Here is a 24,410-nt window from a genome sequence, read left to right as displayed (position 1 = left end):
TGGAGGTGGCACGGTTGGAGGGGGAGGAGAAGCAGAATGGGTGGGAAGCCGGGGAGGTGCAGGGGGTGCAGGAGGTGAACTTTTAATAGCAGAGATTCCATTAGAATGTGGTGTAGGAGGAGCGGGCGGAGGAGGGGGAGGGGGAGAAGAGGCATGAACAAATGGTGCTGGGGGTGCTGGTGGTGGTGGTGGTGGTGGAGGGGGAACTTTAGTGACTGTGGAATGCTGCATTGGAAGGGGAGGAGGAGGAGGAGGCGGTCGAGGCAAAGCAGGCTTTTTGTCTGAATTAGACACTGGAGGAGGTGACCTCGCCGGTTTTCCAAGATTTGAAGCCACATCATCGGAAGCTCCTAAATGAGGTGAAGTAGCAGGACCAAAAGAATCTACTGGAACAGTTTTTGATGGGTTGGCGGGAGTAGCTGATGATGCTTGAGGTGACAGTAACAATGAAGTTGTTGTTTTAGATGATGGCTCAGGACAGGAATGTGATGTAGAAGTAAGGGGAGGTGTTGGAGGCCGTGTAATGGGATTTTTTTCGTTTGGAACTGTTTGATGAAACGTAGAGCCTGCTAATGACATCCAGGAATTTCCTTGTGACAGAGGCTCTGTTGGTTGAACAACAGAATGATGCAATTGCTCTGAAGGCTTAGAAGCAGCAGCTGGAAGTGGAGGAGGTGGGGGAGGTGCTCCCGCTAGAGCCAACTGCGGTCTTGCAGGATGTGGTGGTGACGGTGTGGGTGGCGAAAACGAGATTGCTTTTCCATTGTTTTCTGAAGGACTCTTCAGAAAATTCTCCTCAACATTTTCTGAAGATTTAGAACCGTCCACAAGAGGTTTAACCGTTGCAGAATGATGCACAAGCTTGAGAGAAGGGGACTCTTGATGTAACAACTTTGTTGCATCCTGGCTGGCGGTTTTTTCCTGATTACTTATCTGAAGGACAGAATGTAAATCTTCTGCTATAAACGTCTTGACTGAATCAGTAGGAGGCTTTTCTGGTGTGTTGATTGTTTCAACCTCGGACTTTGAAGACAATTTGAACTTTGCACTATCTTCAATTGTTGCATGTTTCATAATATCATGGATACTTCTAGGGCTTAACCCTTGTAGTCTTGGGCTTGAATTCCCATCTGGTCTTTCCTGAACAGCATTTGCAATGGCTAACTGCTGAAGCATATTGCGTGTGGCATCCGTCTGATCAACCCAGTCAACTTGATTGAAGAACTCATGAACTTTGGAAAAAACTTCTATGGGAAGACCATCTTTCTCTTCCAAGCACGAAAAATTCATCAAGTCAACAGAAGATGCAGCATCCATATCTGAGAAGAGAAGCTTCACACAGAAAGTACTCTTTGTGAGTACTAAGTTACAAAGGAGTAGCTAAATGTACCATGTATAGAGAATATGAGCACCATGAGTACATACCTCAACTCTGAACCCCTTTGGGAATTCTTTTATATGCCATAATGTATCGACTTCATCACGGTTAAGCATCAAAATGTTTGATCTAATAAAAGCAGTGTTGAAAACCACTCGAAACATCATGACCTCTCTTTCCATGTCATCGTTCAAACTGAGGCACTCGATCACGATATCACCTTGCACATGACAATTAATGTCAATCTTGACTAGTTCACATTCTGCCTGCAAAACACAAGGGTTGAGAAAACAACATCGAAAAGCCATATTAAATCATATTGCAAACAAGGAAAAAGAAAGATAAAAATCACAAAAAACAAAAAATGCAACAGAAGGCTAATCAGTGATCAAAAATATTTCTTTTTCTCAGACCTTCAAATGCAATGTCGCACAGGCTGAGTCAGAGGTCATCAACTATGAAGAACGCTATGAATATTCGTGGTGAAAAATACCTGCTTGTAGAGCCTCAGGTGTTTCCCTTTCTTGGGAGTAGAGTACAAAAGCTTGGGCTTTTTATCATCTACAAAAAAGGGATCCTGACCATATATTCGGAACATTGGACGAAAGCCTCCTTGTCCACTAACATCAGGAATAAATCTCAAAATAACACAATCCATGGTGAGAGCCCTATCCAGTGGAGGCCATTCAGAGACCAAATTCCTTCTCGAAACGTACTGTAGATAGCGAAGCTGAGAGGGAATTGGGTTCAACGGTGAGAACAAACGCAGAAGCTCACGCGGAGCCTGCTTGTAGATCATGTCCAAAGTCTTGTACTCACCACTATACTGCTTCCGGTATATAAGGAGGGCAGCTAGCATAAAAGCTAAAACTGGCCAAGCCCCGCTTTCACAATGCATTAGTAACAAGTTACTTGGGCCGAGTGAGAGCCAGCTTTCACTTGAACGGAGAAAATGGTGCATAACTTCCACAGGTAACAACGAGCAGCCTTCGTAGTGCCGAGGATAATCCATTATGGTCAAACCATGTTCTGACAAGACATCAGCCATCACACTCCGAGTACCCACTTCACGAAAATTAAACACAAGAGAGGATGCTTCAGGGAAGTGCTCCTGTAGTTGATTGACTACTCCCGCCATATAAACTTTGTAGTTTTCTTCTTCCCATGAATCGGTAGAGAAGCAGCAATCGAACACTACAAACACACACAAAGGAAGATTGTCTTCAGTTCAATGTGGTTATTGCCAATCATGATGAAATGATATTTCATATCTTAAACATCCAGCAATTTCTAAAACGCCCTAATTTCACACGAATTAGCGTTAAAAATCCCAATTTTTCAGACAGAGAAGTAGAATGAGCTAAGCAAAAACAGACAAATGAATCAGAGGATTGGGAGAGAAACAGACCGAAAACTCTGTCGCATATCTCGAGCAAACCATCTGGAGGCTTGCGATAGAACAATTTGCGAAACAATGCCATTTTATCAAAATCCTAAAAAAGCCCTTTGGCGTTTCAAAGTCGACAACTTTGAGTTTCCGTTTGATTCCAGAATTTGTAGCGAAAGTTGCTCCCTTTTTTTGTTTGAATCTGTTAGGTGATGTTGATGTAAAAATGGTGATTGATCTTCCAAGAACGAAAAGGTCAGCTGGCGCGTTGTATGACGTGGATCCCACGATCAGCCGCCATCTCTCCACCCGATCTGACACGTGTCTTCTCATCTACGGACGAACCGGCATTAATCTCTCGGCCCATTGAACCTCTTAATTGGCTTTTCATTTAGGCCCATAAATGGTAAATCTGCTCTGTTTTGCTAGATCTTGCCTTGTTTCTTCCTTCTTCTCTCTAATTGCATGTTTCAGTCTTTGAATCCTCAGATAACTCCAGACTATTGGAGCTCTGTTTTAGCTTAACATTGCTTAAAATAGAGAGTGGCTATTTTTATCCAGAAAACGAGCTCTGAATCTGATGAGTTAGTTTTAACTACATTGATGGCTCTTGTTTTTTATTTGCGGACATTAAGGCGCCAGTTTAGGTACTAATCAGAGGAATGAATGATTCTCAATTTCCAAGGTGTGTGTGACAGAGTCAAAAAAGTGTGAAAACCCCAAAAAAAAAAACAGTGAATTTTTACATTAATAAGGAAATACTGCTGAAATGAGAAACCACAACAACCACCCACTCCTCCACTCACCAAATCCATTGACAACTTTGGGATTTGAAAAATTCACAAAAGGTCTGAGACAGATTCCATTTTCATATTTTCTTATAACTCACTAGCAAATACTTTACCTAATTATAATCTCCACATATCTCTTTTTTTGACTTTCAACGACTCTCTTCTCCTCCCACTTTCTCCAGTGTCCATATACGATACAACCAAAAACTCAACTCTCAACTCCGGAACTCTCCCAAACTTTTCAACCCTTATCTTCTTCTTCTTCTGAATTTCTTAACTTCTGCTAAAAGCTCTGATTTTTTATTTTTTTTGAAGCTGTGCACGTGAAAGGGATCTCAATGTATTCTAAACTATCATCACCTCTCTGCCCCGTGATTCCATTATGTCTTTTCTTCTTTTCACACAGTCTGTCTTCTTTCTGAGCTTTCCCATCCACTTTTCTCCAGCTCCAGACAACACCAAATTATGAGGTTGTCTCTATGGGGATCTCTTCTGTTCTTCTCCTTCTTCGTCAAGCATCTGACGAGCCTAGATCCTAACACCGACGCTTATTATCTCTCCAGCTTCTTCTCCGCATTGAGATTACCCAATTATCCCCAAGCTCACACATTTTCTTCTTCATGTTCATGGCCAGGAGTGGTCGTCTGTGACTCTGGAGAGAATGTGCTCCATATTTCCGCTTCTGGGTTGGACCTGTCTGGTTCGATCCCCGACAACACTATTGGCAAAATGAGTAAGCTCCAAACTTTAGATCTCAGTGGAAACAAGATTACGTCTCTGCCCTCGGATTTGTGGAGTCTCAGCTTGCTCGAGAGTCTCAATCTCTCCTCCAACCGGATTTCTGAGCATCTTCCCAGTAATATCGGCAATTTCATGTCGCTTCACACCCTTGATCTTTCTTTCAACAGCTTCTCTGGTGAAATCCCTGCTGCTATAAGCTCCCTTGTCAATCTAACAACTCTCAAGCTCCACAACAATGACTTTCAGTCTGGCGTCCCTCCAGGACTCCTCCATTGCCGATCTCTAGTCTCCATCGACCTCTCATCCAACCGGCTCAGCGGGCCTCTGCCTGTCGGTTTTGGTTCAGCTTTCCCACAACTAAAAAGCTTGAACCTTTCAAGGAATCTGTTTCAGGGTTCATTGATAGGAGTCTTGCATGAAAACGTGGAAACAGTTGATCTCAGTGAAAACCGATTTGATGAGCATATCTTGCAGTTAATACCCGGCCACAAACACAACTGGTCTAGTCTGATTCATCTTGACTTGTCTGATAATAGCTTTGTCGGTCATATATTCAATGGTTTGAGTTCAGCTCATAAGCTGGGACACCTTAACCTCGCGTGCAATCGATTCAGAGCACAGAAGTTCCCGCAAATCGGCAAGCTTTCAGCGCTACATTATCTGAACCTATCAAGGACCAATCTCACTAATATCATTCCGAGTGAAATCTCGCGGCTGAGTCAGCTGAAGGTTCTTGATCTCTCCTCCAATAATCTCACTGGCCATGTGCCTATGCTGAGCCTCAAGAACATTGAAGTACTTGATCTCTCGCTGAATAAGCTAGACGGAGACATCCCAAGGCCGATTCTGGAGAAACTCCCCATGATGCAAAGGTTTAACTTCTCTTACAACAATCTAACCTTTTGCATCCCCAACTTCTCACAAGAAACAATACAGAGATCATTCATTAACTCTACAAATAACTGCCCCTTCGCTGCAAAGCCAATTGTTACAAAAGGAAAGAAAGTCAACAAGAAGAAGACAGGGCTTAAGATTGGTTTGGCGTTAGCAATCTCAATGGCGTTCTTACTTGTAGGACTATTGCTCATACTTGTAGTCTTGAGAGGTAGAAGAAAATCAAGAACTTGGGCAACAAAGCTAGCCATAAACAACACAGAACCCAACTCCCCAGACCAAAATGACTCAACCACCGATGTCAAGCACGCAACACAAATCCCTGTGGTAATGATCGACAAGCCATTGATGAAGATGACGCTTGCAGACCTAAAGGCTGCGACTTTCAACTTCGATAGAGGCGCATTGTTGTCGGAAGGCAAGTCTGGTCCTACTTATGGAGCAGTCCTACCCAATGGATTCAGAGCAGCTATAAAAGTTGTCCCCAGTGGAAGCACATTGACTGATACAGAAGTCTCGATTGCTTTTGAACGTCTCGCCAGGATCAATCACCCAAATCTTGCCCCGCTCTGTGGATACTGTATAGCCACAGAGCAAAGAATTGCAATCTACGAGGACCTAGACATGGTTAATTTGCAAAGTTTACTCCATAACAACGCAGACGATTCTGCACCGTGGAGACTACGGCATAAGATAGCTTTGGGGACAGCGAGGGCATTAGCTTTCCTTCACCATGGCTGCATTCCTCCAATGGTCCACGGAGAAGTGAAGGCTGCAACAATCTGGTTAGACTCTAGCCAGGAGCCACGCTTAGCAGACTTTGGATTAGTCAAACTCTTGGACGAGGAATTTCCCGGTTCCGAAAGTTTAGACGGGTACACATCACCGGAACAGGAGCGAAATGCTTCTCCGACATTAGAATCCGATGTGTATAGCTTCGGAGTTGTTTTGCTTGAGCTCGTGAGTGGGAAGAAGCCGGAGGAGGACTTGGTGAATTGGGTGAGAGGGTTAGTGAGGCAGGGACAAGGATTGAGAGCCATTGATCCGACGATGAGAGAGATAGTTCCAGAGGATGAAATCGCGGAGGCGGTGAAGATAGGGTACTTGTGTACCGCCGATCTGCCATGGAAGCGACCAACGATGCAGCAGGTGGTTGGACTTCTCAAAGACATTTCTCCCAACTACTAATGGGCCATTTGGTGGGCCATTTGGTGGGCCATTTGGTGGGCCTTATAATGGGCTTATGACACTTAACATCATTATTAACAACAAGGCTCCAAAAAAAACTCTCAAGTTTGTTGTTGTATGTTTATCGTTGTTGATTAGAAGAAATGGAAAAACATGAAACGAGCCGTTTATATGTAAAAACATCTACAAGTACAACAACACCTTGGCTTTTATTGAGAAGAAAAGTTTTGCATAATATGAGAATCAAAAGCAGAGAGAAAGAGTGGGATTAGAAGAGGTCAATGTCCAAGTCCGTAGAATTCACAAGCACTCCATCATCTTCCCACTTAATATCTTTGGCATTCGGATCTTTCTCGATTATGTTCAATGGTGCATCCAGTGGTGGAGGACTCTGTATGGAATCACTCTTTTATGTTAGCAGACAACAAACACGGCACGAGCTGATTGATATATAAACGTTTTTATTAGTCCTACCATGCCTCGTATGAGAGGCCAATTGATACCGCGGAAGAAAGCGTGCTGCTTTATCTCATTTGCCCCACCTTTGGATCCTAACCGGCTGCTCGGATCTCTATTTAACAACGTGTTGATCAACTGTCTACATACAAGACTCACCTGCACAAACACATATGGTTATATTAGTGTTTTTTTTTTTTTACTTTGGAAAGACACACAGGTTGTTGTTACAAGGTAGCTCACAGGGATACTGCTGGGGAAGGTGAGATCTTTGTGCAAGATGTTGGCAAATGTCTTTTGCCTATTCTTACCCCTGAAAGGTGTGCGACCATAAAGCATCTCATACAACAAGATACCTAAAACAAACATACACAAAAGTAGATGAGCATATATATAACAGATTGTGATCAAAATAAGGTAAGATGGTGGCGGATTATACCCAGTGCCCACCAATCAATAGCACTTGTATGACCAGCACCCGTGATTATCTCCTGAAATAGTTAAGTAAACCATGAATAATCTGAAACACACTGAGATGCACCTACGATTGAAGATTGCAAGAGATAAAACATTAAGTGCATCACTATACAGGCGCAATGTATTCTTCAGTTCCTACGAACGAGTTTGACTGGGTACTTGGTTCTGCAACGAATGTGGGTAGTGGTTGACTCTTGGATCTCCTTCGTTTGCTAGGTGCAGCTGGAATAATAAGCTGCAAACCATAATTCTCTTAATTACCAAATTTCTTTATAGGCCAATAGAAAATAGTAGAGTTGAATAAAAAAGTACCTGGGGTGTGCAGGTCGTCATGAATGATAAATCAAAGTCAGCCAATACAATGTGTCCATCCTTCTTGAGCAGTATATTTTCAGGCTTCAGGTCTCGATATACAATTCCTATTTATGGAACATATATACAAATCACAAAACGAAACAACAGCTAAAATTGTTGGAGGAGGAAGATACTACTCAAGGCATGTGGCAATATATATATATAAGCAATGTTTATATCAACAGAGACTATGATTATTACCTAAGCAGTGAAGATATTCTAAGCCGATTACGACCTCTGCTGCATAAAACCTGATGACAGAGATTGATTAGAATAACTCATAACTGCAGATCTAATAATGACAATGGGATTCATTGCCTTTATCAGTTATCCGAGTAACTGTTAACTGAATGATTGATAGAAGATGATATGTTTTCTAACATAGTGCCAATATTTAGTCAAAACATCACCATGAGATATTCCGTTACACCATTATATTTGTACACTGAGGAAAACAGGGTACCTTGCAGAGTCCTCTGTCAATATTTTCATAGGTTGTCTGTCAAGCAGTGCAAACAACTCTCCACCTGGGCAGAAGTCTGTAATCAAACAAACGTGTGTAGATGTCTGCGGAAAGAAAAAAACACTTCAGCCATGAAGCAGAAGAACTGACATGATGCAAACAAAATTAAAACATCTACCTGAAAAGAAGCGTAGAGAGTGGGAAGGAAAGGATGATCCAGAAGGGAAATGATCTCCCTTTCGATGCATGCTCGGTGAGCCTGCATAAAGCTGCATGTTGTCAAGGAGAGAAATAATATAAATGGTGAATTATTCAGCTTTCCCTCTCTAAAGGAAACTCATTCTCCATCATATACCTTGTTACGATTCAACATCATTGCTTTCTCCATTGCTTTCATGGCATATAATTCACCTGTACCCTTCAGCTCAACCAAATGAACACTATTTTTCCAACCAAAAAACAAAAAATCAATCATATACGTAAAAGGAGATTTAAAGGCAGTTGAAATTCAAGTTTACTGTTATGGACACAATGCAATGTCTTACCTGCCAGTATCACCAGAGCCCAGCGGTTTTATTGGTTTAAAATGATGTAGTCCCACTGTTTCTCCACCCGCTTGGATCTACAAAGGAGACTATCGAAATAAGAACAGGATGACAGAGAAACCAAGTAAGAAAGTAATGTGGTTTGATGCATGCCTTTTTTATTGCTTTCCAGGACGTACTCTCCTTATTGTGAGGTAGAGGATAGACAGGCTTCGAGTGTGCAGCCCACAGGTCCTCGGGCCGCTATAATACATTGCAAATTGATCGCATTTATACTTTTACATCTTTGTTAAATAATCATGAATTAATATACCTTACCGTATTAGCATCTGGAAGTTCTCTGACAGCTTCATCTACATTTGTGGCTGTAGCTTTCACCTAAAATTATAACCAATGTGAGTGTCTCCTTTGTTAGAAAAGAGAATTAAAATAAGTGCAGTAGGAGATGAACCACTTACCAATTTAGAACTTTGTATCTCTGTTCTCTCAGACAAACGATTTTGGAGGGGCTCTACATGATCACTTCCATCAAGCTGCACACCGATGAAGTATTGAAGCTCTCCCTAATGATGAAAAAATTCATGTAGTCAGAAACAATGCATGGTGTTATCCAAAGAATCTGAATATATAACAATAATCTCATGGCAACCTTTTGATCACGCATAGGTTGCAAGTGGAATAAATTCCAGAATTTCTTTCCTGCAATGGTTTCAAGTTTTGATGACACATCCGAATAGAAAGTTTTAAATATGATCGTTTGAAATTGTTCAGTATCCGAAAACTACCGCTTTTAGTGTAGTTTATCAACTGCACAGTTATCTCCGTCTGGTCTCTAATTGCGTCTCTTATCTTCTGGACAGTCGCTTGATCTGTCTCTGGCCCCTGAAGAAACCTGAAGCCAACCACTTTGCACATATCCATATCACGAAACAACAAAAACACAGCCGGAGAAGACCGCACAATCAACAGGTTTGATGAATCTCATAAGTAATAGATACAAAAAGAAGAATATTCACATACCGACAATTTCTCCCCAAAATTTCCTCGCGTGTATACTCTGTCAGTTCAAGAAAGCTGTCTGATGCAAAAATCTGCAAATAAAACGATTTCCATTATCAATTCAAGACTATATGCTTACAAACATAGTAGCACACTTGAGTAAAAAAAAATTAATATATGCAACATACTCTATAATTGAAAAAAAACATGCATCTCAATTTTAGACAGAAAAAAAACATACAATGGGATTATCAGGGAGACGAGGATCACTGATGACGAAATTTTTCTCTATGCGCTCAAGAGTGGTAGCTAGATCAATCCCTTGGCGTATATCCCTTTCTCTATCTGATAGGTCCCAACTGTCCCTCTGCCCTATTACTTCTGTGCTCAACATCAATTCTTCAGGTTCCATACGTAAGAGATCTTCATGCTTGTTACTAGAGCTTTTGAGCTTCGTCCTGCACATTACACGAGGCAGGATCACAAATCATTGAGTGCATTTATATATATATGCACAGCTTCAGAATTCACTACCCAATCCATGTCAGAGGATACATTCTAAGGCCCAGCACAAAGTTACCAAAGTATACAAGAAATAAGTAACAGAACAATAGCAGGATATTGCAGCAACTGCATCTTCCTATTGGAATGGACATTATCTATGAGTTAAATATTGAGCTTACACTACACAAACTCAATCTCAATTAAAACTAGAATGAGATTGTGTAGTATATATTTAAACACTATTTGGCAATGATAATAACAAGTTGTTTCTGCAAACTTTGGCACTTCCATCACACTTTTGTTAGCAATAGAAATGCCTTTTAAGTATTTTATGTTTAGGGAAACTACTGTGATCTGGTGGTTAAAGGGACTCACCCTGTTGGAGTAGAAACACGTCCAGGTGTCCTGAATGACTTTGAAGCCTCATCTGATTGTCTATTTTGTCTACCAGGTGTAGTAGAACTATCAGGCGTCACCATATTACTATTGCTCACGGATTCCTGAACTTGAGACTTGCGATGTCTTATTGTCTGCACAACCTCTGTGATGGAATCCAAAGCTTTCTCCTTCTGGCGAGCTGATATCATCATAAAAACCATTACATGTTAGAGATTGTGGATCAGCACTCCAAAAATCATTGTGTTCTTTTCTTTTTGGGCTAAATTACATCATTGTTTTTGGCTAAAAAATGAATTTGTGGAGAGATGCAGAAAAACAGATACCATCATATCGAATCAAGGATTTGGAGAGTCCATTAGGCCTCAATACTTTATCATTTACCCCTTCTGTGTATTTGCTAACTTCAACCTGCATCCTGCAGATGGAAATGTGAAAATGATTGATCGAGGAGACAGTCGATTGATTAGGGAAAAACAGGGAGGAATTAAGGGAGGTACCCAATAAACTTGATGGTGTTTCCTTGGTCGTCCTTGATAGGAGTGACTGTGAGAAGATTCCAGAAGGGTGTTCCGTCCTTTTTGTAGTTTAACAGCCTTCCACAGTAACTCTTTCCATTCTTGACACAATCTCTGATTTTGGCAACCTCATTCTTGTCAGTGTCTGGCCCTTGCAGAAACCGGCTGGTGTTTTACCCACAAATATTAAGAGCATTTCAGAGTAAGTTGGCATGGGTTTCAAAAGCAATATTATTCTAACTAACAATTGGGAAAGAAACTAGAAAAAATATACGAGAGGAGCCGTACCAGTTTCTTCCAACAATTTCCTTGGAAGAATAACCAGTCATGGTGAAGAATCCACTGCTGGCATACACTATGGGACAGTGTGGTTGTGTGGCGTCAGAAACAACAAAAGTCTGCTGCAACGTGGAAAGAGCGGTTTTGAGCTCCTGGGATACTCTAGGGAAGGCCCCTGATTCAGAAGATGTTGATTCTTCGGAAGACCTCCTAGACATGTTCTTGCTTCGTTCCGCTTCACTGGACACCTTGAAACTAATGCCATCTTCTCCGGAGTCCGGCTTAATAGCTGATATTCCCCATTCAGCGGTTCTTTCAGTCATCTTAGCGGAATCTTGAAACTCCATCCACTTACTACTGCTGCCTTTGCTTTTGCCATCAAGAGGCGGCTTTAACGAAGAAGAAGTTGATCCATGTGTCTCTTTTCCACTCTGAGGGTTGAAAATCTCAAGGGATCTACGTTCAGTTAATGGCTCCGTATCATTCAAGGGAGATGGAGGGGCTCTTGGCCTCTCCATAATGTTTCTTGATTCTCCTTCTTTTGGCGAAACAGAGTAATGAATAAGCTGCAAACCAAAACCAGCCACCAAAGAGACAAGTTAGATAGAAAGATGAGGCAGACACACCTGTAGGTTCGAGAAACAAGTAATAAATGACATTAAAAGTCTTTGGAAGCAAATCAACAAAACACGTTAAAGAAGGAGAAGTTAATGAAACTAAAAGTTTTTCCTAAAAGAAAAAAAAAAAATACCAGAGTAGCTTTATCAGCTGCAACTCATGGAAATATAGTACAGAGTCTTTAAAAGGAGCAAAGACGATGAGAAAACTTTGAGAGAAAGATAGACCAATTAAAAAACACAACTGTACTGTATCCAAAACCCAGTTATATTATTATTTGAGCTATAAAAAACAATCATGTTTCTGAGGCTGCAAATGAGCGATGCGGAAGCCTGGGAGGATAGACATCACTATCAATAATCAAACTCACATGGACCCTTTTTTTCTCACCCTCTCAAAGGACCACACACTCTGTTTCCCCTTAATACGTGCACTCTTGTTCATCATTCCTCTTCTTTCACAAATTTTCTTCATAATCAACAACGAATTTAATACACCCCCTCACGTCAATTTCCCAGTACAATAATAATTCAGACATGTTTCAATGTAAAAAGAAAAACAATAAATAGATAAAACCCAGTAAACTTACGATTGTAGTAGAACATGCGCCATGGTTTTGATTAGACGGAAGATGAACACGTTTCAGAAAATGACTGTGTGTCTTCTCTCCCAGATGCTTTCGCAGACGACGAATCCACTATTTGTTTCTTCTTTCACAGTCTGTTTCAAATAATGTCGATGAAATTAAAGCCAAGGGAGGGACCCCTAAAACCTTATCAGGCCCTTTTTTATTCCCGCTAAAAGCCCATTAATTAATACTGGGCCTTTTTTTCTAATGGGCCTTATTTCGTTAAGATGTAAGAAAAGTGAGGGGGACGAGGGAAAAAACTGAATCCCACTGAAGCAGCAATGGAGGAAAAAAGCAGCGGCGGCGGCGGCGTTAGGCTTCACGTCGGCGGATTGGGAGAAAGCGTCGGGAGAGATGATCTTCTCAAGATCTTTTCTCCGATGGGTACCGTCGATGCCGTTGAATTCGTCAGGACCAAAGGTCGTTCCTTTGCCTACGTCGACTTCTCTCCCTCCTCTACCAATTCCCTCACCAAGCTCTTCTCCACGGTGAGTGAATTCGATCTCTCTCTCTTTCTCCTTACTCTTGTGTCTCTTTTAGTCTTAACTCTAATTCGATTTTGGCAGTATAATGGATGTGTGTGGAAAGGAGGGAGGCTACGACTGGAGAAAGCAAAAGAGCATTATCTGGCTCGCTTGAAGCGAGAGTGGGAGGCAGCGTCTTCTACCTCTGATAACACCATTAAAGCTCCCTCCGATTCAACACCTTCCACTCACCTTAACATCTTCTTTCCCAGACTCAGAAAGGTACTACTGATGCTCCTTCACAGTCTTGACATTTACATGATATAGTAGTACTAGGAGTAGGAAGAGATTAGGGTTTGAGCTACCTGTGTCTGGTGCAGGTGAAAGCTATGCCACTTACTGGAACTGGTAAACATAAGTATAGCTTTCAGCGTGTTCCACTGTCCTCTTCTCTTCCTAAGAGCTTTTGTGATTGTGAAGAGCACTCTAACAACTCTCTCACTCCTCGGGAAACACATCTTCAAGATCTGGAATCGCTTAATGTGGGAAGAAATGAAGACGAGGTGAATGTTATGAATTCGGTGATGAATAAGCTCTTTGAGAAAAACAACATTCCAATCGCCGAAGAAGACAATGAGATTGAAGCAGACCAAGATAACCTCATCATCAATGTGGCATCTAGTGGGAACGATATGGACTCAGAGCTGGATAAGTTGTCTAGAAAACGGGTACTTAGACTTGCTAATATTTTTCTATTTTACTCAACTCAACAATGAGTCATCTACCCTATCCCTGATCTGGCTCTTTCTTTTATTGTAACTTAGAAATCAATTCTCAACGAAACAACACCAAGTGGAGAAGGATATAGTGAAGGACGAAAAGGGAACCACATTCATCCAAGTAAAAAAAGGCAAACAATCAGCCTAGAGGAAAGTGGGAGACAGGAATCTTCACAGTCAATACGTGAAAAGAAGAAGCCTTCTAAAGTGGTACCGGATAAATCATTGGATGAACCGAGCAGAACAACAGACGTCAAGCAGTCGATCGACAATATTTCCTGGTCCCAAAAGTCTTCCTGGAAATCACTAATGGCCAATGGAAACAGCAGTGATTTTAGTGTATCCAGTTTCTTGCCAGGTGTTGGCTCCAGTAAAGCAGTACAACCTGCACCACGCAACACTGATCTTGCTGAGCTTCCTAGCCGAGAAAATTCGAAGGAAAAGACGAAAAGAAAGCGCGTAACTTCTACGATCATGGCAGGGGATTTACCTGTGCCAGATGACATAAAGAGGGATGATAGTGACACTATGGTAGATGACATAGAGAGGGATGTTAGTGCTGCTGTGGAAGATGACGCAGCTAATGACTCTGTGGCTGAGAGCGATGATAGTGATGCTGTGGAATGTGACACAGCTATTGACTCTATGGCTGATGACACAGCTAGTGACTCTATGGCAGATGATGCAGCTAGTGACGCTGTGGCTGAGAGTGATGATAGTGATGCTGTGGAATATGACACAGCTATTGACTCTATGGCAGATGACACAGCTAGTGACTCTGTGGCAGATGACACAGCGAATGACGATGTAGGTTCAGACGACTCAGAGTCACTTGCAGATACTGTTATTGATACAAGTGTTGACGCTGTACCCCTGGATTTTGTTGCAAACACCGAGGGCGATAGTGGGAACGGCAAGTCGAATGTGGAAAAGCATGAAAATGGAGCAGAGGATATGAATGCGGAAAAGGGAAGCTTAGTCGTGAAGGAAAATGTTGTAGACGAAGAAGAGGCAGGGAAAGAACCGGTGAAAGCTTGTAACAAGTCAACAGGAGGTTCTTCATGGCTTCAGAAGGCCTCATGGACTCAGCTGGTTAGCGACAAAAATACCTCTTCATTCAGTATAACTCAACTCTTCCCAGATTTAAGTTCTGACAAGGGCGAACCAGCTGGAGTGATCAACAGTGTAGAACGCCAGTCTCACAAGACTGCAAGTGCAATGAAACAAACAGATTACACATGTAGCAGCGGTGGTTTTGTGGCTGCGGGAGTCCCTGTGGCTAGTACCCCTGTGAGAAGTTTAGATGAGAATCGGCATCATCTGAATGGTAAAAATTTGAGTGAAGGAGGTAGATTGGGTGCGAAGAAGATAATTAAGAGAAAGGTTGTGTCGGGGGACACTTGCACTTTTATGAGAAGCTCGACTTCTTTGAAAGAGTGGGCAAAGGCTAAGAAAGCATTGAGTGAGCCCAGGAGAAAGAAAAATGGTGAAGACTGAGTTAGATTGTAATAAGATGAGAGGCTCTTCAAATTATGTATTCCTCTACAATTTTTGACTTTTTGATAAAATACAATGCTTTTTTACTTTAAGGTTTTAACAAACACTTCTATAAAAGGATATCTCATTAGATAAAAATCTGATTGATGAATAGAACTTTGACAGTCAACAAGCATGTGGATACAGAAAAGCGTAAGATGCAATGTTTTACAAAGTTCTTGTTACTAATTGAAAATGGCTGAATTGAAAGATAAATAAGGAGCCAATCCCTCCCTATCTATCTTTGAGTTCCTGTTCAAACTGGCCGAGTTTGAGGCGTATAGGCTCCAAGAACTGCTTCATATCCAACCTAATCCGCTGCTTCAGCTGCTGGGAAAGATCCTTGTCTTCACTGAGCTTCACATCCACCTGCCCATTTGCAAAAGGTATCACCATCCAGAGACTTAAACATTCTTCCCAAATCAAATCAAATCAAAGTCTCTACATTTTATCTAAACTACAAACAGAAAGTTCCTCTCAAGATTCTCCGTAGTAACATGAAAAAATGTTACCTCAAGATCATCAAGCTCGCCAAATGAAAACTCTGGAATCTCGAGGCTCCCCCTCACCTTCTTCATATTCTCTTCAAATGACCACTCTCCTAAGAAAATCGCCATAGTAAGCAAATAAGTTGAATTTACATGAACACAAAGTCAATGAAAGTTCCTAACTCATCAAGGATAAAACTCAAATGCACCACATCCTCATCTAAACGACTACATTCAATGAGAATGTAGGCAAAAGGTCTTAAATTTTATCAACACAAATAAAGTAAAAGATTATAGTCTTTAAAGCAGTGGGATAAGTCTTACCCTCAACTTTAAGGGAAAGCTCGTAAGTATAGCCAACTCTTTTCTTGTTCCGAACTGTGACTAAGAAAGCCTAGCGAAGCAGAGGAAGGAGGAGTCATCAAACCAAGAACAAACATAGAGAACACAAAAACCAAAAAAGAAGAAAACAACTCACATCTCCAACGCATCTGTTAACATCTTTAATCTCAGCTTTTCCAGAAGAGAATTGCAATGAACCCACTGATCCCAACAGCTCCTGCAAGCACAAATTTCAAGTACCAAAAGATATCAAATTAGCAAGAGAGAAGCAAACAACAACAAAAAAAAAACAGAGTGATAGAAAAGAAAGAAGAAACCTTTAATCGGTCAGTGGCCCATTTGGTGAGACTTTTCTCCTCCCAAGTGCCAGCCTATGGAAGAAACAAGAGAGAAGAGTAAGAGAGAGCAAAGAAGAATGGTAACACGAGTTTAACAGATCAAACCGTAAAAATAAGCAAACCCGATTCCAGAGAGAGCCAAGGGACGCAGGAGCTGCATTGAGAGCGACGTCGTTGTTGCTGAGCTTCTGTGGCAGAGGAGGAGGAGCTGCGTCTGAGGTGGCTTCTCTCACCCAGTATCTATACGATGAGCCCTCTTTCTTCTTCTCCTCCTCTCTCTCCATGACTTTACTCTCTCTCTCTCTCTCTCTCTGTCTCTCCCCTCACTCTCCTCTTCTCATTCAATTTAGGGCTCCTCCGATGTCTCTCCGGAAGTTTCCACAGATCCAAATTTTTTATTATTTTCTTTCGAGTCTTTGTTTGTGTTTTATATTCCAAGATTGACGATTGGATTAAATGATGTTGTTGTTGTCTTTAAAGGGCCCACTGTTGACCCAAACACTGGTTCTTTCATTCTTGTCTTATTAATCCCAAGTTCAAGTACTGTACTAAATTCTACAGTTGCAATTTGCAGTAACGAATCAGATTCAGATCACAACAATTCTTGCTCAAGTAAGATACATAAGAGTCTCAGAAAGGGACCAAAAAAACTTGTATGGGAATTTTGGGTTAGATTTTAGACATCAGTTGATCTTTGGCTTAGGAGCTCTTGGCCTTAAGACAGCGTAAAGAAGGATCAAAACTATGATAAAGGCAGGGATAGTGGTCATGTCCACTTCTACTTTCACCTTCCTCTCTTTTGTGCAGTGAATTGGATGCAAAACCCCCACTGTTGCATTCACTTCCCTTACGAATCTGATAAAATGAATAGCCTACTTGATTAGCAGCAAATTATTCTTTTAAAAAACTGTAGCGAGAAGGGATAAATGTATACTTACGAGCTAGTAGCTTCCTCTAAGGTATGCAGAAATCTCATGGCATCCCCATATCGTGTTTCTCCCGCAACATTCGAAAGCTGTTAAACATATAGGATACACATCATTTGAAGCATTCCAGTAACACAAAGACTTCATAACCATAGAAAGCAAACTACATGAACACATGTATACTCACTCGTCTCCACAGGCTAACCACGTACTTGTACTTGTTCATCAGCTCACGTTCCCTTGAATGGAAGAGCTTAAACGTTTTTTTATCTTGTTTCTGAGTCAAGGATATTAAAACTAGCATATAAAGATGAACAGGTAAAAAAACCTCTTCATATTTCAAATTCAAAACCTCTACTGTTCTGCAGGCATAAAACATAAATAAAAAATCTCCCCAGGATACTCGTTCTCTCCAGCCGCAGAAGATGGATCCCTGAATTGACTGCTTGTATTGATTCTTCAAGCGCCGTAATCATATAACTCCGGGCAATTGTGTCAGACTGAAACTGTGAAAGGAGCCAACCTTGAGAAGTGACGGAAAAGGGATTGCAACCTACTGACCATGTCCAGTCCTGTGAAACACAATTTTTAAAGGATGCTAAGACAGATTATCAGCTTCTTTATCTGGAGAGTTTTAATCAGAGTTTGTGCTGGATTCACAAGATTGCAGTAGTTACCAGTAACAGGATGATATTCATGGAACTACAAAGCAGCGCTATTTAGAATCATCTAAGCATAATTCTATACCTCAATTGCACTTTCATGCGCTACACTGTAGACGAGATGAAGAGGAAGCAATCCGGCTAGATGTTCAGCAACAGAAGCCATGGCTGCTTTCACGGGGCTCCTATGTTATAAAGATGAAGGAATAAGGAAAAACTCCCTCACGACGAGCAAAATTTAACTAGGAAAGTATCATAAAATTTCTGCTAATAATAAGCTGCTAACATGTATCTGTTATAACCTTAGATCCCATAACAGTGATCGCCCGTTGCATTGCAAATGGCTCTCCCATGAAGATGCCTCCGACTGAACAACAACAACCATGTTTGATAGCGCCTTTGCTTGATAATGCTTGTCAATCAGCAGCGGATCACCACTGATGAGCCAAAAGATAGGAATTTCAAGAGTGGACCTGCTGTGGGCATGACCTCCTGAGTTATATACAAGGGTACTTACAGCGTTAATGCCAATCATGATGTATCAACATCAACCAATGCATGACATCCAGTAGCAAATAACTTGACAAAAGTTGCATAGGATGCGAATAAAGACACCTGAAGTGAAATGCTGAGCAGTAGGATAAAACCAATCGCTCAAATGGATCAAGTCTAAACGAAGACAGCAGTATAAAGATATCACAAACTTTAGGAAAGTAAATAATACAGTAGTTCAGATCTTATGCAGTTTTCTTACTACGGTGTACTACCTTAGGACAAAAACTTGAAAGACATGTAAAACAGAGAACAGTTCTCAACATTATTCATCTATATAGATGTGTGATCTATAGTGTCTACATCAATATACAAATTTAGCAGACAAATGGAACACCAAATCACTTAAAACTGGTAGCAGATAGTTTCTAGTTTAGTATCAAGGAAAGGCTTCTTTCATGACTACAACGGTGCCACAACAAAAGAGATGAATGGTAACAATTTAAAAAAAAAACTACTTAACAGAGCGAGAGTTTCTGTTGTTAGCTGACCTTTAAGGGAAGTGTGATCGTTCACCCTCTGTAATTGGTACTGGAGGATTGATGAATCAAGATATGAACGAACAGTCTTTCGGTAAGTTCCATTGACAAGCAATAGAGGGACAGCTGCTGCCCTTCGGGCTACTGAAAAAGCCATAGCCAATGCAGGATCCTCAGAGAGTGTTAACCTATCACAATTGTTATTGACAATTCAATATAGCTCGGAGTTGCATACAGAAATCAGAGGGGGAAAATATCACCTAAGAATAATAAATATGTTTCTATCTTTTTTGGGGCCAGGAAAATCTACTAAATTCAAGCTCTAACCACAGTTTGAGATACAGTTTATCAAAGAGGGTCAGAAAGATCAAGCATATCAGTGCATACATATGCTGGCTGAACATAGGCTTCTGAGAAGGAAACAACAGCGAAGAAAGCCCATCCATGAGGGCCTTGAGATCCACCGGCAGCTGTTTGATTTGTCGAACTTTCTACATCAATAAAATTACAGAGTGACGACCTCTTTTCAGCATATAGATAGAAACTAGATTGAAAAACTGTAGGCAATGCTATTGGTAGGATGAAGTAAAATGATTGGTAGCAATAGTATATCATTCTCAAACATAAATTACATAATCTTTCGAAAAGAAAGAACAAAAATGTATTCCATAATGTAACGTTTCATTCATCCCATGACATGTCTTTATCCTTGAGACTTTTAGATTCTAAGATTAATCATAGTTTTTACCAAAATATGGTTAACCTGATGGGAAATCTTTTAGACCATTTGACAAGAACATACCTCTTGGGTGATGAAGACAAGCTGAAAAGAGATCTTCTCATAATGATGAAATGCACCATCAGCAACTGAGGGGGATATTATATGTCTCATGGATCCCCAGAGAGTAGCACCTAAATGTGCAAGAAAAGTATCGCGTGCAACTGTGTAATTTTGGAACTCCTGTGCAATCGACATCACGATGCAATGTGTCACATTTTCAAACCAGCAAGGAAAATGAAGCATAATGATTCCAATCCCCTTACTGAAAGAATTATCAAACCAGCAAGGAAGATTGCAGCAGAAGACAAAAAGACTGGCGTGGGACCAAGAAAATACCTCATGTTCATCACTAAACAAATTCCAGCTCTCCATTCGTCTTAGTGCATCCATGGCTTTTCTCTTGTGGGTCTCATCATATTCCTCTCCGTCAAATGACTGGAGCTCGGTTTTTAGATCCCGCATTCTTTCATCAAGTTCTTGGACACGTAAAACGAAGACAAAATGAGGAAAAGGCATACAAAATATTGAAAGAGTAAGTCAAGAAAAAGATGTGGGAGCTGTACAGAATCCTTCTTTGAAACCAATGAAAAAGAATTTACGAAGAGGGTACATGAAAATAAAGCAGCGTTAATAGAAGCACCTTCACAAAGAGCAAGCTTCACTTTCCTTCCCTTGCAGTGCTTGAAAGCAAATAGTTCATATACATCAATCTCCGCTAGAAGAATGTCAACAGCCTGATGGTCATTCTGAAACAACAAAAGCCATACTGAGAAGTCTAGGGCAAAAGCATTTCAAATAAGGCAAATGAAAACATAACTCAGAAATATTGCACACTATAGACCTGAACCCACATGCGCCAGCCTCAAAGAAAATACAGCTCTAAGGATCCAGATCATTACTTAATAAGTGATTTGTTCATATTTATATTTTATAGTACATGAACAAAACACAGAGAAACTAGTTTTCATGGAGCTTTATCTGAGATGATTCCTAAATTTTTTGAACCCCTGAGTCCTACACTCAAACTCTCCCTTTTCTCAACACCTTACTTTAAGTTTTCCCTCTTTGATCTTATCACTATTTTATGGTAAGTCTTCCCACTGTATTTCCCCACCACAGAGGTAAACTTTATGCTTCCCCGCCTCTTAAAGTACCAGTAATTTGGTTGTTCTACTTTATGTGTTAGTCCTATTTTTGTTGGTACTGGAGTTCAACAGTGCCCAAGATAACTCAGGTACTACCAAAAAGCTCTTTTGATGAACTGAAATGGCTTCTTATTTCACCAATTAAAACACACCTCTCCAAATACAGAAAATTTATCCTGAATTGCAGCTTGCAGTTTGTCTTCTGCTTCATCTTCAGATATTTCTAGCAGGAAATAAAATCATGGTCTCAAGATTAACGGAAATTCAGGAATAGTTAAGATTAATAGTCATGAGTTTTACAACTTAGGAGCCATTATGCAGAAGATTTATTGCGAATAGTACCTGAAATTGCACCAATAGTCTTTCCCACATTTGGCAAACTAAGTTCGGTTCGCACTCCTTCCCCACCGACAGAAGGTCCCCATGAAAAAGGGCCAGCAGTTAAGTCGATAAATGCCCACCTGAGAGGAAATGCTCACAAAATCATGAAACATACAGCTTTGTCAATTTATTGGCATGCATAAGATGTGCTCTAAGCCAGAATAACAAGGTTAAATATATGTACACACATGAACTGAGAGCTTCAGAATAGCAACCTGCCCTTTCCGATCCAGATATCAGTCAGACATTCTGCGTTAAGATTGCCAAAGTCTCCAGCTTTTAAATCCTTCTCTAGAAACACCTTCATATCTTCATTTTTCCCTCTAAGCAACTAGAAATTTCCATTGAGAAAGATCCAACGTTACGCACATGCAGGGACATCCATTTAGAATAAAAAGGAAATTCTGGGGCCAGAAAGTATTAGGCCAACATAAAAGAAGATTAGTACCTGCAAAACCTTACTCTGAATGACTTCGGCTGCATCTTTACCAAGAGATAACTGTTCCAACTTGTTAAGAGCATCCTGGCATGCATTAAACCACTCAACCTGAAAGCAAGACAACAATCAACACCTTAAAACACAATAGCCAACATTGTAAGATATAATAAACACCAGATACTCGAAGCACAACGGCTCTGGTTCTGAATGTGAGTATAGTCATTGCAAAACACCGCGGAACTAAACACATTGCCAAACTAAACATCTGCCATGTCTTACAAACATTAAGGCTAATCAATGGAATAATAAAACTTAATCATAAGAGTGCAGCTAAAATAACTAACCGTATCAGTCTCCTCTGCATTTGTCCAGGAAAATTTCAGCATTGGATGTCTGTCGTACAATGGCTTCCTCACCATATCAAATGCTACAACATACTCGCAGCAGGTTTCAAATAAGAAAACTGGAATGTACATAATCAATGGAGACATATCATTGTTATTTGCCATTCTGTACCTAAAATATTTTCTGACGGTTTTCCAGACTGAAGAAGTTTTTTAAGTATTTCCTTGTTCTGCGAGAAATAGTAAGAGTAATATGAACTTGGGATAGACATAGAAGCACTTAACAGCGAACTTAACCAAGAGATCACTTTAAGGACATTCTTCTTTTTTGGTAAGGATTGTTTATGATGCAATTGCTTTCAAAGAATGAACAGAATGACCTACCTCTTTCAGATAAGATAACTCTGACTCTGAAAACCCTCTCCTGCAAAATCCTTTTATAAGTCTAGTATGTTCCTCGACTGTATTACAAAAATATGATAATATAGACAGCAGGTGCTCACCGGTATCCATATCTGGCTTTTTTGTTATCGTGTTTGGGATTCAAAACAAATACGTTGTATGCATCCTCGAGATGGAAATATTCGACAAGGCTAGTGAAAATGAATTCCATCATCTCAACATCCACTTGCAATAGAGCACTTTCCTCATCTCTGTTACAATAAAACGAGATAGTTTAATAAAGAAAAGTTGCTAGAACCAAGTGGTCTGCAGGCTCAGATCTCTCTGCATATAAATTGACCAGAAATGGACGTCCATACGGCATAAACTGAAGCAAAAAAGGCTTTTGTAATGCATTACTTATTGGTAGACACATCATCTTTGCGAGCCAAAACTTTGATTGCGCGTTCAATTACTGAAGTCACCTTTTCTCCCATTTGTATAGCATGAACAGAAAAGCTGACCAAAAAAAACAAATGCCCAATTAAACTCTACTTTAAGCCAACACCACCAGGAAAAAAATTACAAAAGGATGACTGTACTTGTAGTTCACGCGACTGATGATAGGAAGATGGTGCTTCACCTCCTTTTCAATGTTAGTCTTGAAAAAGGGATTGAGAACTTCTTTGATTTGTGGAACTCGTGTATGTTCAAACATGTGATCAAGTTTATTAAACCAACGCTCAAGTTCCTCGGGACGGAGTTTGAAGTCTGGAAAATATGTGGAAAAATATTATGGACAAAAGAGAAAATCAAGCTCCAATTCAAATAAAAGCAAGATAAGCAGAAGTTATTAACCTTGGTTTCCTTTTCCTTCAAACCCTATGAAAATAAAATTAACTGGCACGGGAAGATAGACAGAATCGACTTCCATAAGCTCTAGGTAACTCGCAATGTTTCCTGAAAAGATGCAATTCAAATTGCTAATTGAGCTATCATATCCTTTAGGATTCACAGCAACTGAATTGAAAACAAAAGGCAATTACCTGACTTAGTGTAATTCAGCACACCAGAATTCGAGTGGACTGAAGACTCCAAATCATCAAAATCTGATAAGAACATGAAAAATTGTGATGCAAAGGAACACATAGGAATCCAAAAGAAAGAGAGACCTGGAGACAGGACACATACCAGTACGAAAGACAGACTCGCTCCAAAATCTGCTTTTGTCCCTAAGATTGAATAAGGAAAACACAGAGGACTTCGCCGTCTTGCGGTTACCTTGTGAAGCTCCATATGATAGAGATGGTATGAACTAACCACGAAATCAATCGAAACAATTACGCAAGCTCATCAACAATTTCAAATTTGTTTATGATCAATTACTCATCTTGCGATGGATCGAAGGAAGGAATCGTGTACCAGGATAGCAACACAAATGGTGAATACGAGCTTGGAAACGGATCTGTTCCCAGTCCTGAATCTGCTCATCGTCTTCTTCTTCTTCTTCTCCTAGAAAACGGTAAATCGCAGTAGGGTTTTGCTCTCTCGTCCCGCAAAAATTCCCACACCGGCCACTGTGCTCGTCTTTTTTTGTCTTGCCCACGGATTTTTTTTCCGGCCTTAGCCAATTTTTTTTACCGTCTCAACAAAAAGAAAAAGTTTAAACATTAACTAACTATTGAGTCAAAATATAAAAGAAAATGACTATTTAAGAAAATCAAAAATAAATAAGTAACAAATGAATTCCAATACTC

The 24,410-nt window shown here is 40.5% G+C and overlaps 6 protein-coding genes across 7 annotated transcripts in view; 2 read left to right on the top strand and 4 right to left on the bottom strand.

Annotated features, from left to right (window-relative positions):
* Positions 1-3,269, bottom strand: part of LOC9300627 (formin-like protein 13) — a 6,519-nt gene extending 3,250 nt beyond the window's left edge. The window contains 4 exon segments of the mRNA XM_021016366.1: positions 2-1,332; positions 1,426-1,644; positions 1,872-2,572; positions 2,787-3,269. Coding sequence (XP_020872025.1) covers positions 2-1,332; positions 1,426-1,644; positions 1,872-2,572; positions 2,787-2,859 — 2,324 coding nt within the window. The 5' untranslated portion in view covers positions 2,860-3,269.
* Positions 3,270-3,416: 147 nt separating this feature from the next.
* Positions 3,417-6,559, top strand: LOC110225940 (probably inactive leucine-rich repeat receptor-like protein kinase At5g58150). The gene has a single exon (XM_021016359.1). It carries the CDS (start codon positions 4,022-4,024, stop codon positions 6,377-6,379), a length of 2,358 nt encoding a protein of 785 aa, XP_020872018.1. The 5' UTR covers positions 3,417-4,021; the 3' UTR covers positions 6,380-6,559.
* Positions 6,495-12,815, bottom strand: LOC9302326 (phototropin-2). 2 transcript variants are annotated; one of them, XM_021016357.1, is made up of 23 exons: positions 12,122-12,540; positions 11,380-11,936; positions 11,074-11,256; positions 10,900-10,991; positions 10,553-10,754; positions 9,915-10,131; positions 9,695-9,765; positions 9,460-9,566; positions 9,324-9,373; positions 9,133-9,237; positions 8,993-9,052; positions 8,828-8,917; positions 8,675-8,751; positions 8,485-8,569; positions 8,308-8,388; positions 8,130-8,233; positions 7,868-7,917; positions 7,625-7,731; positions 7,425-7,547; positions 7,275-7,326; positions 7,079-7,191; positions 6,854-6,994; positions 6,495-6,770 (listed from the first exon to the last, which is right to left on the bottom strand). In XM_021016357.1, exons 2-23 carry the CDS (start codon positions 11,886-11,888, stop codon positions 6,648-6,650), a joined length of 2,742 nt encoding a protein of 913 aa, XP_020872016.1. In that variant the 5' UTR covers positions 11,889-11,936; positions 12,122-12,540; the 3' UTR covers positions 6,495-6,647. The 2 variants fall into 2 exon arrangements, with proteins under 2 accessions (XP_020872016.1, XP_020872017.1); XM_021016358.1 differs by lacking the exon at positions 12,122-12,540 and adding an exon at positions 12,578-12,815 and having other exon boundaries at positions 6,530-6,770.
* Positions 12,816-12,873: 58 nt separating this feature from the next.
* On the top strand, positions 12,874-15,460 carry LOC9300626. The gene is made up of 4 exons (XM_002866205.2): positions 12,874-13,104; positions 13,183-13,362; positions 13,461-13,808; positions 13,905-15,460. The coding sequence occupies exons 1-4, from the start codon at positions 12,898-12,900 to the stop codon at positions 15,354-15,356; spliced, it is 2,187 nt and encodes a 728-aa protein (XP_002866251.1). The 5' UTR covers positions 12,874-12,897; the 3' UTR covers positions 15,357-15,460.
* Positions 15,461-15,466: 6 nt separating this feature from the next.
* Positions 15,467-16,970, bottom strand: LOC9300625. The gene is made up of 6 exons (XM_021016365.1): positions 16,686-16,970; positions 16,543-16,596; positions 16,362-16,442; positions 16,208-16,277; positions 15,908-15,996; positions 15,467-15,764 (listed from the first exon to the last, which is right to left on the bottom strand). Exons 1-6 carry the CDS (start codon positions 16,845-16,847, stop codon positions 15,630-15,632), a joined length of 591 nt encoding a protein of 196 aa, XP_020872024.1. The 5' UTR covers positions 16,848-16,970; the 3' UTR covers positions 15,467-15,629.
* Positions 16,971-17,068: 98 nt separating this feature from the next.
* On the bottom strand, positions 17,069-24,355 carry LOC9302325. The gene is made up of 25 exons (XM_002864502.2): positions 24,076-24,355; positions 23,845-23,968; positions 23,700-23,762; positions 23,512-23,613; positions 23,256-23,424; positions 23,074-23,172; positions 22,776-22,925; positions 22,657-22,696; positions 22,445-22,502; positions 22,273-22,355; positions 21,938-22,036; positions 21,705-21,820; positions 21,451-21,569; positions 21,261-21,331; positions 20,604-20,709; positions 20,300-20,439; positions 19,985-20,143; positions 19,570-19,673; positions 19,195-19,370; positions 18,454-18,643; positions 18,237-18,336; positions 17,893-18,061; positions 17,677-17,759; positions 17,502-17,578; positions 17,069-17,418 (listed from the first exon to the last, which is right to left on the bottom strand). The coding sequence occupies exons 1-25, from the start codon at positions 24,142-24,144 to the stop codon at positions 17,247-17,249; spliced, it is 2,838 nt and encodes a 945-aa protein (XP_002864548.1). The 5' UTR covers positions 24,145-24,355; the 3' UTR covers positions 17,069-17,246.
* Between the last annotated feature and the right edge of the window lie 55 nt (positions 24,356-24,410).

The sequence above is a fragment of the Arabidopsis lyrata genome, assembly GCF_000004255.2.
Source record: "Arabidopsis lyrata subsp. lyrata unplaced genomic scaffold ARALYscaffold_8, whole genome shotgun sequence".
Classification (NCBI taxonomy): domain Eukaryota; kingdom Viridiplantae; phylum Streptophyta; class Magnoliopsida; order Brassicales; family Brassicaceae; genus Arabidopsis; species Arabidopsis lyrata.
Note: the sequence above shows the minus strand (reverse complement) of the source record. Positions and strands in the feature narration are given on the sequence as shown.

Excerpts from the sequence above, each read along its gene's own strand:
- LOC110225940 (XM_021016359.1), top strand. The coding sequence starts at position 4,022 with ATGAGGTTGTCTCTATGGGGATCTCTTCTGTTCTTCTCCTTCTTCGTC.
- LOC9302325 (XM_002864502.2), bottom strand. The coding sequence starts at position 24,144 with ATGAGCAGATTCAGGACTGGGAACAGATCCGTTTCCAAGCTCGTATTC. Across the intron at positions 20,710-21,260 it reads AATTTTCTGTATTTGGAGAG|AATGACCATCAGGCTGTTGA; the intron begins GTGTGTTTTAAT and ends TTGTTGTTTCAG. Across the intron at positions 17,579-17,676 it reads TGGTTAGCCTGTGGAGACGA|CTTTCGAATGTTGCGGGAGA; the intron begins GTGAGTATACAT and ends TATGTTTAACAG.
- LOC9300626 (XM_002866205.2), top strand. The coding sequence starts at position 12,898 with ATGGAGGAAAAAAGCAGCGGCGGCGGCGGCGTTAGGCTTCACGTCGGC. Across the intron at positions 13,105-13,182 it reads TCACCAAGCTCTTCTCCACG|TATAATGGATGTGTGTGGAA; the intron begins GTGAGTGAATTC and ends CGATTTTGGCAG. Across the intron at positions 13,363-13,460 it reads TCTTTCCCAGACTCAGAAAG|GTGAAAGCTATGCCACTTAC; the intron begins GTACTACTGATG and ends TGTCTGGTGCAG.
- LOC9302326 (XM_021016358.1), bottom strand. The coding sequence starts at position 11,888 with ATGGAGAGGCCAAGAGCCCCTCCATCTCCCTTGAATGATACGGAGCCA. Across the intron at positions 10,992-11,073 it reads AACACCATCAAGTTTATTGG|GATGCAGGTTGAAGTTAGCA; the intron begins GTACCTCCCTTA and ends TTCCATCTGCAG. Across the intron at positions 8,570-8,674 it reads GGCTCTGGTGATACTGGCAG|TGTTCATTTGGTTGAGCTGA; the intron begins GTAAGACATTGC and ends TTGGAAAAATAG.
- LOC9300625 (XM_021016365.1), bottom strand. The coding sequence starts at position 16,847 with ATGGAGAGAGAGGAGGAGAAGAAGAAAGAGGGCTCATCGTATAGATAC. Across the intron at positions 16,597-16,685 it reads TTGGCTCTCTCTGGAATCGG|GCTGGCACTTGGGAGGAGAA; the intron begins GTTTGCTTATTT and ends TTTCTTCCATAG. Across the intron at positions 16,278-16,361 it reads TTAACAGATGCGTTGGAGAT|GCTTTCTTAGTCACAGTTCG; the intron begins GTGAGTTGTTTT and ends CTGCTTCGCTAG.